This window comes from Rhinopithecus bieti, unplaced genomic scaffold (assembly GCF_001698545.2).
Source record: "Rhinopithecus bieti isolate Rb0 unplaced genomic scaffold, ASM169854v2 scaffold_8675, whole genome shotgun sequence".
Taxonomy (NCBI): Eukaryota; Metazoa; Chordata; class Mammalia; order Primates; family Cercopithecidae; genus Rhinopithecus; species Rhinopithecus bieti.
Genome location: NW_016806447.1, coordinates 2,885,913 through 2,898,484, shown reverse-complemented (window position 1 = coordinate 2,898,484; position 12,572 = coordinate 2,885,913). Strand labels below are relative to the sequence as shown.

The 12,572-nt window shown below is 39.9% G+C and overlaps 1 protein-coding gene across 1 annotated transcript; it reads left to right on the top strand.

Annotated features, from left to right (window-relative positions):
• The first annotated feature begins 4,086 nt into the window (after window positions 1-4,086).
• CXCL13 (C-X-C motif chemokine ligand 13) lies at window positions 4,087-9,845 on the top strand. Its single transcript, XM_017876607.1, has 4 exons — window positions 4,087-4,215; window positions 5,999-6,131; window positions 8,634-8,714; window positions 9,008-9,845. Exons 1-4 carry the CDS (start codon window positions 4,152-4,154, stop codon window positions 9,057-9,059), a joined length of 330 nt encoding a protein of 109 aa, XP_017732096.1. The 5' UTR covers window positions 4,087-4,151; the 3' UTR covers window positions 9,060-9,845.
• The last annotated feature ends 2,727 nt before the right edge of the window (window positions 9,846-12,572 follow it).

Below are 12,572 nucleotides of genomic sequence, written 5' to 3'. Positions count from 1 at the left end.
TTGCTATTTGCCTAACACTGAATAAAACACTTTCCAAGCACTGTTGTCTAACCTACGCAATCCCCTGAGATGGTGTTACTCATATTAGTAGCTTGGGGAAGTTAACAAGGCAAATAAGTGTTAGAGTCGGGATACAAACCCAGCCAGTCTGATTGCAGAGCCTGAGCTCTCACCTCTAAGGTTATAAGGTTTTCTATTGTGCTGAAAGTTATGTGGGAGCAAATAGATGTCAGATGTTCAGCAGGTTAAAACACGTGTTAACAAGATACAGTAAGTTTCTGTTTTCTAGTTGAGTGGCTTGAAAGAAAATGTTCTCAACTGTATCACAGTGACATTTGTCTTATCTCTTACTACAAACTACTTTATTTAATCACCATGAAACTCTACCATTAACTCTCGTTTAATACCTGTTGACTATCTAGATTGTCAGATACTTTGGCCAATTATGCCATCTCACTGTTTTAGTGACATTTCACTTTTTGATATCTTGAGAGAGAGTCTCCTTCTTGTCACTGCTCTGCATTTAGATGTCAGTGAGTACCGACATCTAGAGTGGATTTGGCCTGTCCACTTTTACTAAAATAAGGTATCTGTGCATCATTTTCTGAGGAAATGACTTGTCCAAACATATCTCTGAAGATAATTTGAATATGCATATCTTTATCCAGAAACAGCATGTCACAGCAAACTATGCAGCTTATGTTAGACCAGGCCCATGCATTCAAACCACCTGAGAATCTTGTTGAATGCAGGGCCTGAGATTCTACATTTTAAACTAGCTCTCGGGTGGAGTTAGTGATGCCAGTCCTTGGATCGCAATATAAGTACTAAGGTTCTAAATTACCCAGTTGTTCTTGGATCTGGAAAGAAAATTTGATTTGATTCCAAAGTGAAGCAAAAAATTCTTCCCTATAATTTTATCATTTTATGTATCTGATGATAAAATCAGGTTTGATATAAACCAAGTTATATATTTTATGTTTCTAAACAAGGATATCTATAAAACTATTTTAAAATAAATTGCTTCCATTTGAGTTTTAAATCTATTTGTCTAAATATTTTTTCTTCTTGGCATCAGAGTTTTTGAAATGTATACCCCTACCATAAGATGATATCAAGTAGTGTTGGACTTGCAACTTCTAGAATCGTCTGACTATCTGAGAGCTGCCCAACCTCCAGGCCCATCTTGGGGCAGCATGAATAAGGCTTCTTAGATCTAAATAAGCTAAATCCAGAACTCTGGGCATTAAAGAAACAAAAGTCAGATTTTAGAATTGTTCTGCATTAGTTCCTTGACCTCGTGGTCCTATTTTTAATAGCAGCCAATTTAGGAGTTTCCTAGGTTTATTCAGAGCTCTCTTTCAGGTACTTTTGTCCCTATACTCTTCCAGTTCGTGTCAGCTTCACTCATTTTTTTTGCTCTCACAAGAAAATATATAGTACTTAGAGGCAAATGTAAAACTTCTATACTTGGGTCTCAAGATTATATCACACAAGAGTAAAATGAATTAGACACTGTAAGAAATTGACCATTTTCAAAAACAGGAATGTTATTGCCTACCAACTTAATATAAGTGACTAGAATAATGTTATTCAGTCTAGGAATCTATTAATAGAATAGTGCTAGGACAAAGGAGGTAATGGGTTTCCTCTAGCTCGTACTGGCAAAGCCATACTTGAGGTAACATAATGTTCAGATGTGTGCATGTAAGTGTAAATGTATGCATGTCTGTGGCTGTGAGTCAGACAGGGTGATGGGGAGGCAAAAGGGAAAGTAGTTATAATTTATGAGGAACAATGGAAAAGATCAACAGGTTTCAAAAGGGTAAACCAAGATGGTGAGAGAGTTTCAAACTGTTACAAATTCAAAGAAATAGGAGTATTTACTTTCAACGTGGGTTTTGGAGTGGAAGTTAGTAAGATCTTGGATGGATGGATGGATGGATGGATGGATGGATGGATGGATGGGGGAGTGGATGGATTGAAGAGTTAAATTCCTAAACACCTTACTTTGAGAAATCTGGAAGCGATGGAGCAGTTTTTTCCTCTGAACAGATTAGATAGTCAGATAGACAGGCAGGCTATTTATTGAATACATTCTACATGCCAGTATTCAGCTGAGCCCTCTACATATACCAGGTGCTTTCTTCTCCAAATAATCCTTTGGAATTCCTATTATCCTCATGTGGAAAGTGGTAAATATGAGGCATAGAGAAATTAAGTGACCTGTCCAAAGTCATTGCCAGGGTGAGCTCAGACTTTGCGCTGTTAACCTCTAGTTTATAACCCTAAGTGACACTCAAAGGTGCCCTACTCAACTCTCTCTTAAAGAAATAACTTGCTGGCCAGGGGCAAGGAGTGCAGTTAGCTGACAGCCTCTACTGATAACCTCCTCAGGTTCTGCTTCAGCTTTCAACCAGAGACCGTGTTGTATCTGAGGGGGCCCAGCTAAGGACCAAGCATGGCAGGGGTAACAGAGTCTGAACATTTCTGCCCACTGTGGGCCCCTCTAATAAACAGTCTTTCTTCTGGAGCTCCCCACTGAGTTGTTGTAGGCTTCACCAGATCAGCATTGCAATCTGAGGCTCCCCCTGCCCAATTCTGCCTCCTTCCTCCTTCTTCCTATCGCAGGAGTTGTTCTGAATAACCTTCTTTTACTCCAATGTCCATCTCAGCATCTGCTTTGCAGAGGATGCAACTGACACACCCTGCCTTCATATATTTGGATTGCCATCATATAGAAGACTGTTTAGAATTGCTTTGTATTGTGATAAGGGGTTGAATTAGGACAAAATTCAACCCCTTATCACAACACAAGCATAAGCAAACTACTAGGGAAGCAGCTTTCACATATACATAAGGAAGAACATCCTGGCAACTAGAACTGCCAAACAATAGAATGGGCTGCCTCAAGATCAATGAGTGCCCTATCACTGCGTTCAGGCCACCTGGAGAACTGCTTTTGTGTGAATGTTGTATGGCATTACCACTCCTCCACTTCCACCCCCATGCATACTGAGGCACCTGGGATGCTAAACATCCACAACGCTAATTGATTAGCAAAAACCAAATTGTTTAGGAAATCACGCCAGGAAGCCCACACCTCTGATTTCTTAGCAGTTCAGTGGGTCTGGTTTGATACATCATCCTTGTCCACTTGCAGGGCAGTTTAGTGGTACTCTAGGCCAGACTAGCCACTGTCTACATGCTTTTTTTTTTTTTTTTTTTTAAATCAAAGAGCACCTAGAAAATGGGATAGGCTGTGGGCTGATTGCCCCCATGGACGAGTTGGTGGGATCAAAACCAAACTTCACATATACTTATGTCAAACAGACTGTAACATAGGGTTCACCCTCTAATGTAGTTCTAATGACTCCCTCCCCTGCCACATGGTTGTCAAACTCACAGACTTTACACACGACAGCCAGAGAGATTCTCTTCCTCAAGGCTGTTGTCTCCCTCCCTTCATGCAGACACAGGCACACAAAGCAGGGGACGCCTACTGCCGCCTCCTAAGAATTCCATGATGGTCAGATTACATAAGTAATCATATATTTCAGATAGTAAAATAAGAGATGGAAAAGACTGGTAGGAAAATCAATAGCATAATCAGCGTTAGGATCTGTATATAAAGAGACATTCATTTGGTGTGCAAATATTTACTGAGCACCTACCGAAGGCTGGAGTCCCTTCCACATGCTAGGGATGTGATATGCTCAATGGACTCCCCAATGTCATGGAGTATATATCTAATGCCACGGAGAAACCTGGCTCACCCTGCACTGAGAGAAGCAATCAAAGCCACCATCACCAATAGCGCTACTAAAGACGGTACTTCGGAGCTTCCAAGCTGATAGATTTTCCTTTCTTCCACCCTCAGATTTCTCCAGCATCTCTGGCACTTGTAGTCCACATTTGCAAGAACTATTTTATTATAGTGCTCTGAAACAAATTTATAAAGTTTGCAAGAGAAGTTTTAAAAAAGCAAGCTCAGCAATATTTGGGGGCTTTTAAAACTGATGATGCAGCTGACCTACTGGAGACAAAGGCAGTGGGAGGGCCCTTACTGGTATAAATAAATAGGAGTCTCTGGTACTGAAAACCCACAGCCTGGACTCAGAGCTCAAGTCTGAACTCTACCTCCAGACAGAATGAAGTTCATCTCGGCGTCTCTGCTTCTCATGCTGCTGGTCAGCAGCCTCTCTCCAGTCCAAGGTGAGAACTTCCACTTATGTTTCACTGTTTGTTGAACAGAAATAGTCTTTAACCACTTCAATTTTCTTTCAATTAAAAACTGCAGGGAAGTCTGACTAAAGGGGGAAAAAACTGCTCTGTTGCTTCTAGATTTCTCAAAGTAAGGTGTTTAGGAATTTAACTCTTCAAAATTGGAAGTATTTATATTGTTAAGATTTTTATTTATAGAAAAAAGAGATACCAGAAGTCCAATATTCATGTGAGTTATATTAGGCTTGTATATTCCAGGCCTTTTTCAGATTCCACTCCTGCTATATATAATTCTTTACATGTAGCTTTTCTTTGTTCTGCCTCTCAATGTTACCCACTCTGACCAAACCCTATATAGGGTTTAAAGATTATTGAACTCTATTGATCTCTTGCAGTGAACATGCTTCGTGTAATTCCAGGTGGTTAGATCTGGCATCAAGTACACCATTGTGAGTACACCAGGAGTATTTACACACATTCTGCAAAGAAGCAGACTTCCATGTCTAAGAGGGGCAGCTATCTTTGTGTAAATAGATAAATATCCAATTGAAGTAGGAAGTTGTACGTGGCTGAAGGAATGGATACATGTGCAGAAAGAAGCCTTCTGTTCAGAATTAGAAGACCAAATTTTTTTTCTTAAAACACAGAGGAGGTTTCTCCCCCAATTTTAATTTTGCTTCACATGTTATTTTCACTCTTCAAAACCCTAATTTCTTGCTTTCTCCATGGGGCTTTCCCATGGCTCCCGGCAGAGGTAACTCTTACTACATCTTCTGTTCTCAGCACACACATTAGATGTTGCGCGTAATACAACTTTCTGTGGTATTTTAGCTTTTGTTTGCTTGTTTCCCCTACTAAATTATACACATCCTGAGAGTTGAGCCTTTTTATTTATAAATGTATGTCAAGCACAGTAGTAGGCTGGATAGAAAAGATCTGATAAATGTCTTTTCCTTAGATTTCATTAGATCCCATTAAAATTCATGAGATGGGTACTAATGGTACCCATCCAGCATTAATCGTTTTATTAAATAAAAGAGTTTTGAATTTTATGATTGCCTTTTGTTTGGCAATGATTTGCAACCTAGACAGAGGACTGACATATTAAACAAAAACGTTTGTGACATTTTCTGAGAGGAAAGGGGAGGGTGGCAGAGAGTCTGATAGAGGAAACTCTATTCCAGCATGTTATTGCTCCCAGGACTCTAGAGCCAGGTCATGTCCTCGGTTTTTATGTGGTGGGAGTGACGATAATCCATTGGTTTTATACTGCATTAATTATAACTGTGTTGTAAGTCCCTACAGAGGCTGTTCTCAAATGTTATTACGTGGACAATCACCTGACTACAAATATAACACTATCACAAATGTCAAAAAGTGCTGTGTTTTCTAAAAGCTAATTTTGTTTTGTTTTCCTTTGCTTTGTTTGTTTGGTTTTTGAGATGAGGTCTCCCTTTGTCTCCCAGGCTGGTCTCAAACTCCTGGGTTCAAGCAATCCTCCCACCTTGGCCTCCCAAATTGCTGGGATTACAGGTGTAAGTCACCGTGCCTGGCCTAAAAGCTAATTTTATTTTTAAAGTTTCTACACATTGGTAGAAAACATTTAAAATACTCAAGCCAAGGCAAGCAGAAATATACAAACTAAAGACATATGAGTGGAAGCACTGACTTGAAACTTTTAAATCTTCAAATGTACAGTATGAAAGATTAGTAATTAAATTCTAGTTATGAATTATATGCCAATGGATTAAAATAACTGATTTTGTGTTTGCAGGTGTTCTAGAGGTCTATTACACACACTTGAGGTGTAGATGTGTCCAAGAGAGCTCACTCTTTATCCCCAGACGCTTCATCGATCGAATTCAAATCTCGCCTCGTGGGAATGGTTGTCCAAGGAAAGAAATCATGTAAGTTTCAAGAAAAAAAAAAAAATAAGATTTCTTTCTCCCAATGAAATCAGATTAAATGTTACCATACAGTAGTCTTACTCAAGAATGTAGAAGAGATTTACTTGAGTGTTGCTGAAAATTCTCAAACTAATGATGAGAATTGTTAATAACGAAGAGCTTAGCTTGCAGCAGCCCCGATCTAACTGCTTTGCATGAACATACTCATTTTTTTTATTCAACCACTTTATTAAGGTAAGCCTATTGTTCCTTACAGGCTGAGGCTTAGGAAGGTTAACTAACTGCCTGAGACACACCGTCAGAAAGGATTAGAAAATGCATTAGCCAGGATTCCATTCACATTTTCCCCATTCCAAAGCCTCTTCTTTGCGACACCTTGAAGTATTAGGCACAGCATCCTTCTCAGGGTATCCCCGATTTGGCATTCATTAGTGGCTCTTCCCATGGACTTCTTTAGATTTTTGCAATGTTTGTAAGCAGCTACTTCCTGTTTGTCACATTTTGTTACCAGTGCTTGGGGCCTTGGACCAGTTGAAATATGGGATATCAAAAGCTTATGGTAATTTTCACTAAAAGGCATTATATTTTTCACTAAAAAGGCATTTCACTAATGTCTTTAACAATAATGTCTAACTAAACTACAATTATTGCCATCAAACTCAGAGATGTGAAGTCTAGCCATGACTTATTTGGGAGCAGTTCCCCTGGCTATTTAGAAAACTGGGACTCCTTTCTTTTGATTCCATTTCCTCTGTCATGACTCAAGTCTCTTGCCTGTCAGCCAAGGAAGGTAATGCACCTTAATTTTCTCTGCTTTAACATTGATTGTTGTGAAATGACAAAAATGTGATTTCATATCTTTTCATCAAATTCTGCATTTCTGAATATTAACCAGATACAGAAATGAAAGTTTCAAATTATTATGAGAAATTCATGCCAATCAGAGGTGAAAATACTGTGAGTCCAGATGGTCAGAAATCTGTCTTTCCATCATGAACTCAGAAACCAACTGGAAGTATCTGCCTGAAAACCTAACTGTTCCATGCCCTCTGACGTCTCTGAGATTTACGTGCAAAGGTGCAGTTTCAAAATTAAATGGATGGATCCTTGCTGTTTGTCTTTTTTGTTTTGGGGTTTTTGTGGTTTGTTTTATTGTTTGGTTTTTGGGTGGTTTTTTTTTTTGTTTTTTTTTTTTTTTTTTTTTTTTTTGAGACAGAATCTCACTCTGCTGCCCAGGCTTTAGTGCAGTAGCCCAATCATGGCTCACTGCAGCCTCAACCTCCTGGGTTCAAGCAAGCCTCCCTTCTCAGCCTCCCGAGTAACTGGGACTACAGGTGCACATCACCATGCCCAGCTAGTTTTCTTTTTTTAAATTTTTGTAGAGCTGGGGTCTCATTAAGTTACCCAGGCTAGTCTTGAACTCCTGGCCTCAAGCAATCTGCCTACCTCAGCTTTCCAAAGTGCTGGGATTACAGGCATGAGCTACCATGCTGCTGGCTGTTTGTCACTTTATAACTAAGACAAATGACATATAAGGGAATTGTGTTTTGTTTGAGTTCACACCAATAAAGGGTAGAGTCTCCCAGTTTTCTGCTATCTGGGAGACCTCACTTTTCCACTGCAGATAAAAGCATTTAACACTATGTCCAGCACTTGGTAACTACTCAGGTCATGCTCATGAAAAACAGTGAAGAAAAGTATGGGTTCTGGAGTCAGATAATCTTCATTTGAATCCTGCTGTATCACGCATTTGTTGTGCAATCTTGAACAAGTTATTTAAATTTGCTAAGCCTAGGTTCATCATCAGAAGGTAAGGAAATAATAGTTTCTCCAGCAAAGGATTTTTGTGAGATGAATTGAAACAATCCAAGTTACCTGCGAAGCATAGGGCCTGGTGTGTTTAAGTACCTGATAAGTATTAGCTATTAATTATCATTGCCACTTTTGCTATGGCTTAATATCTTAGAGCAGGAAAAATCTTGCTAAGTGGTAATTCGACAAAATGCAGATGTCACTCCAAGCAATCTGCTCTGCAGCATGCCCCCCATGTGAAATTGCACTGAATTCTTTTTTCAGTGAAATTCAAGTTCTCAAGAGAGTGTTTTCTATAGCTTATTTTGTTCTCCCAAATGCAATGCAACAGATAAGCACATTTTAAAGATATTGTGATATAACTTGAGAAGTGAGCCAATCTTGGAGTCAGTTATTTGGTTGTTCTCCAACACACGTAAAGGTTATCGACAAAACACTAACTTCTGACATGTGAGGCCCTCTCAGCTTTGGATTCAACCCCACCAGCTCACACATACTGGCCCGCAAATGGTTGTTTTCTTATTCCTGTGACCCCATGCTACAAATCACCTATTCCAGATCCAAAACTGCCCAGCTCCAATTTCACTTCATCTAGGAATAATTAGTTTCATACCCAACTCTTTTCTTTATTAAAAGTATAGGATTGACTAAAATGTAACACTGAATTATTTAATTTTTATTTTCCCCCAGAGTCTGGAAGAAGAACAAGTCAGTTGTGTGTGTGGACCCTCAAGCTGAATGGATACAGAGAATAATGGAAACGTTGAGAAAGTAAGTCAGGCATAACAAGGGGTTTCAGATTCCAACTTGTACTGAAGAGTTTCCCTTTCCGGGGCAGTCAAAATAGGGACCAGTTTGAATTTATGAGAAGTTCCTAAGACAAATGTGTGTTTTTCACCATTATTGCTTATCAGATGGAGTAGGGGTAGCGCATTCCAGCAACTCAGTAAACCAAACTAGAAGCCAGTGTACATGATAGTCCTTGCCTGCTATCTCTAGAGGAAAGCCACAGTTTCTTGTGTTTCTCTAAACATGACCATTTTGTTTTTGTTTCTGCTTCACAGAAAAATTTCTTCAGCTCCACCAGTTCCAGTGTTTAAGAGAAAGATTCCCTGATGCTGATATTACCGCTAAGAACACCTACATTCTTCCCTTATCCTTGCTCTGGATTTTAGTTTTGTGCTTAGTTAAACCTTTTCCAGGAAAAAGAACTTCCCCATACAAATAACCATGAGACTATACGTAAAAATAACCTTGCAGAAGCTGATGGGGCGAACTCAAGCTTCTTCACTCACAGAACCCTATATACACATGGAGTTTGCATTCTTATTCATTAGGGAGGCCAGTTTCTTTGAAAACAGTTATTCAGTTATAAATAATATAGGAGTATTTTGATAATATACTTGTTGTTTAATGTTTAACATTTCTTAGAAAATAATGGAATGAGAATTTAAGCCTCAAATTTGAACATGTGGCTTGAATTAAGAAGAAAATTATGGCATATATTAAAAGCAGGCTTCCATGAAAGACTCAAAAAGCTGCCTGGGAGGTGGATGGAACTTGAGCCTGTCAAGAGGCAAAGGAATCCACGTATCCTCTGCTTAAAAACTCACTATGGAGGAGAATTAAGTCCTACTTTTAAAGAGTTTCTTTATAAAATTTACTGTCTAAGATTAATAGCATTCAAAGATCCCCAGACTTCATAGAATACTCAGGAAAAGCATTTAAAGGGTGATGTACACATGGATTCTTTCACACATTTGCCTTGACAAACTTCTTTCACTTGCGTCTTTTACACTGACTTTTTTTTGTGGGGTGGGGTGGGGACTCTGGTATCAAATTCTTTAATGATTCCTATAAATCTAATGACATTCAATAAAGTTGAGCAAACATTTTACTTAATTATGAGCAATTTCTTCCTCCTCCTCCTCCTCCTCCTCCTCCTCCTCCTCCTCTTCCTCTTCTTCTTCTTCTTCTTCTTCTTCTTCTTCTTCTTCTTCTTCTTCTTCTTCTTTTTGAGACAGTCTCACTGTGTCACTCAGGCTGGAGTGCAGTGGCACAATCACAGCTCACTTAAAGCCTCAACCTCCTGGGCTCAAGCAGTCCTCCCCCTCAGCCTCCCCAGTAGTTGGGACTACAGGCACACACCACCACACCCAGCTAATTTTTGTATTTTTTGTAGAGATGGAGTTTCACCATGTTGCCCAGGCCATGAGCAATTCATGCTTAAGACAGCATCTACTCAAATGTAGACTTTCTCTGATTCTTAAAGTAGGATTTTATGAGGTTAATTTTTCTTTGTATTTCATTTGCCTTTTACACATGATATAAAATCATTTGGTAAAAAGTGAGTGAAGTTATTCCTGATATTAACACAGTGGGAAGTACTTGGCTATGAGGGCCTCTTCCCCTTAATGTTACCTACCACATACTAACCGTGATTTCCTCCAGACTTCAAACATTTATCAAACCCATTTTCACTGTGTCATATTGACTCTTAAAGTCATTAATGTTTCATTTGACAGTTTTGCATTGAGTTTGACCAACAGACAAAGAAGACACTTGAACTCTAGTCCCCATCTGCCCCGGCATCATCCTGGATATCCTACCCAGCACACCACTGAGCTCCACTGTGTGTTCCTCTCCCCACCCCACCTCCCTACTGCTTACCAACTGCTTTGGGGGGTCTGCTCCCAGTTCACCCAGGTTTTAAGCTATCTCTGACTCTGTCTTTCACTTTTCTTTTCTTTTAATTTTATTTTATGTTATTAAATAATTTCTTGGGAGAAAATTAAAAGCACCTATAATTACTATCTTTTCTGTTGTCTACAATTAAATGTGTTTTAAATTACAAATATACTCATGCGCACATAGAGGGCTGATAAAATGTCATCAAGATCCTGCCTTGTAGCATTTTTCAGATTCCAATGTTTAGAGATCAGGAATCACTTCGTTCTTTAATTTGATTTTGGTCTCGTTTGGTAGTTAGACAAATATTCAGAAGTCTCAAATAAGAAATATCACTATTTCACGTGAAGCATCTAGTGTTATCACCCCCGCTTGGGACACAGTGGTTAAATCATTTGCTCATGAGACTCCATCTCTACAGAAATAATAATCTAGCTGGGCATTGAGATGTGCACCTGTAGTCCCAGCTACTCAGGAGGCTGAAGAGGGAGGCTTGCTTGAGCCCAGGAGGTCGCGGCTGCAGCTACTAAATGACAAGCCAGCATTCAAATCCAGCCAGTGTGGAACCAGAATCCATGTATCTAACTACTGTACTGTGCTGACTCTATAGGAGGTTGGTATCATCAGTAGAAACTGAGGCATGTACTTGCCCCAAATCATATAACTAGCAAAAGACAAATGAGAATTCAAACCCAGGGCCATCTGACTCCTAAGCAAATGCTGTTAATCACTTCACTAGACTGCCTCAAGTTTTCCCTTCCCTAAACATATTTCTTACTTCAACCTCTTTGGCCACCATCCTTTTCAGGGCCAATCAAAGCCAGGGAAAGGGTGGGAGCTCCAGGATGTTCAGGCTTTGGCTGGATTGAGACATTCATCCTGTGTTGTCCAATCCCAGGGGGATCTGGGCAGCTGGTGGGTGGGGTGAAGGCAGTGGGCCAATGTGGAAAGGGAGACAAAAGCAGGGCCAGTGAGGGTTCCTAAACTCGCTTTTGTTACCACACAGGCACCCATTCCTCAAAAGTCGGAGTGGATTTGGGTATGTTCAGCCTGATCTGAGACAGACAGCTGAACTCGTAGATGCAGGAAGCTTGTGGAACCATTCCTGGAGTGTCTGAGGAAAGGTGGGCTATTGCAGATCTGAGTGGGTTTGGGTCTGGAAAGAAAGACTTGTGAAACAGTAAGGCAGTATTCAGGTGATAACTGACAACACACACACACACACACGCACACACACACACACAAATTAATCAAAAGTCAAAGTAAAATAGAGTTGAATGGAAAATGCAAGGTAATGCTGACCAAAACAGGATGTTTAATGCTGAGAAACTGAATGAAGGAGCTACACAGGCCAAGCAGCACAAGGATCTCCTAGCAGCAGAATGCAGGAGACCTGTAACAAATCCATCAATAGTGCTGCTCGAACCCATCCACCCAACCAGCAGAGGCCCAGGAAGAAAAGATTCTGCTTCTCCAACAGAAGGGCTCAGCCCTGGCCTTAATTTGAGGGGAAAATAATCCACCAAAATAACAATACAACAATTAAAAAATAGACATTCTAAAAATACAGCATAACAACTATTTACATCGAATTTATATTGTAATTTAAAGATGATTTAAAGTACAGTAAACAGCAGAGTGTGTATAGGTCATATGCAAACACTGTTCTTTTATATAAGGGACTTGAGCATTCTCAGATTTTGGTGTCCACTGGGGTTTTGGGGGAGGGGCTGGAACTGATCCCCTGAGGATACTGAGAGATAACTACATTTGGTATTTGTCCTAGGTTCCTAGTACAGAGCTCCTAAAACCCTTGGAATTCTCTGAGTGATGCGAGTGTCTCATTATTCACAATGAGCCCCTTTCAACCATATCTGAGTTTGTGGCAATTAGGCGGCTATTGGCAGGCCCTGGGATAGCCTTAGGATGGGGGTTGGCAGG

Coding starts and splice junctions, on each gene's coding strand:
- CXCL13 (XM_017876607.1), top strand. CDS start 4,152: ATGAAGTTCATCTCGGCGTCTCTGCTTCTCATGCTGCTGGTCAGCAGC. Junction 6,132..8,633: donor TGTCCAAGGAAAGAAATCAT/GTAAGTTTCAAG, acceptor ATTTTCCCCCAG/AGTCTGGAAGAAGAACAAGT. Junction 8,715..9,007: donor ATAATGGAAACGTTGAGAAA/GTAAGTCAGGCA, acceptor TCTGCTTCACAG/AAAAATTTCTTCAGCTCCAC.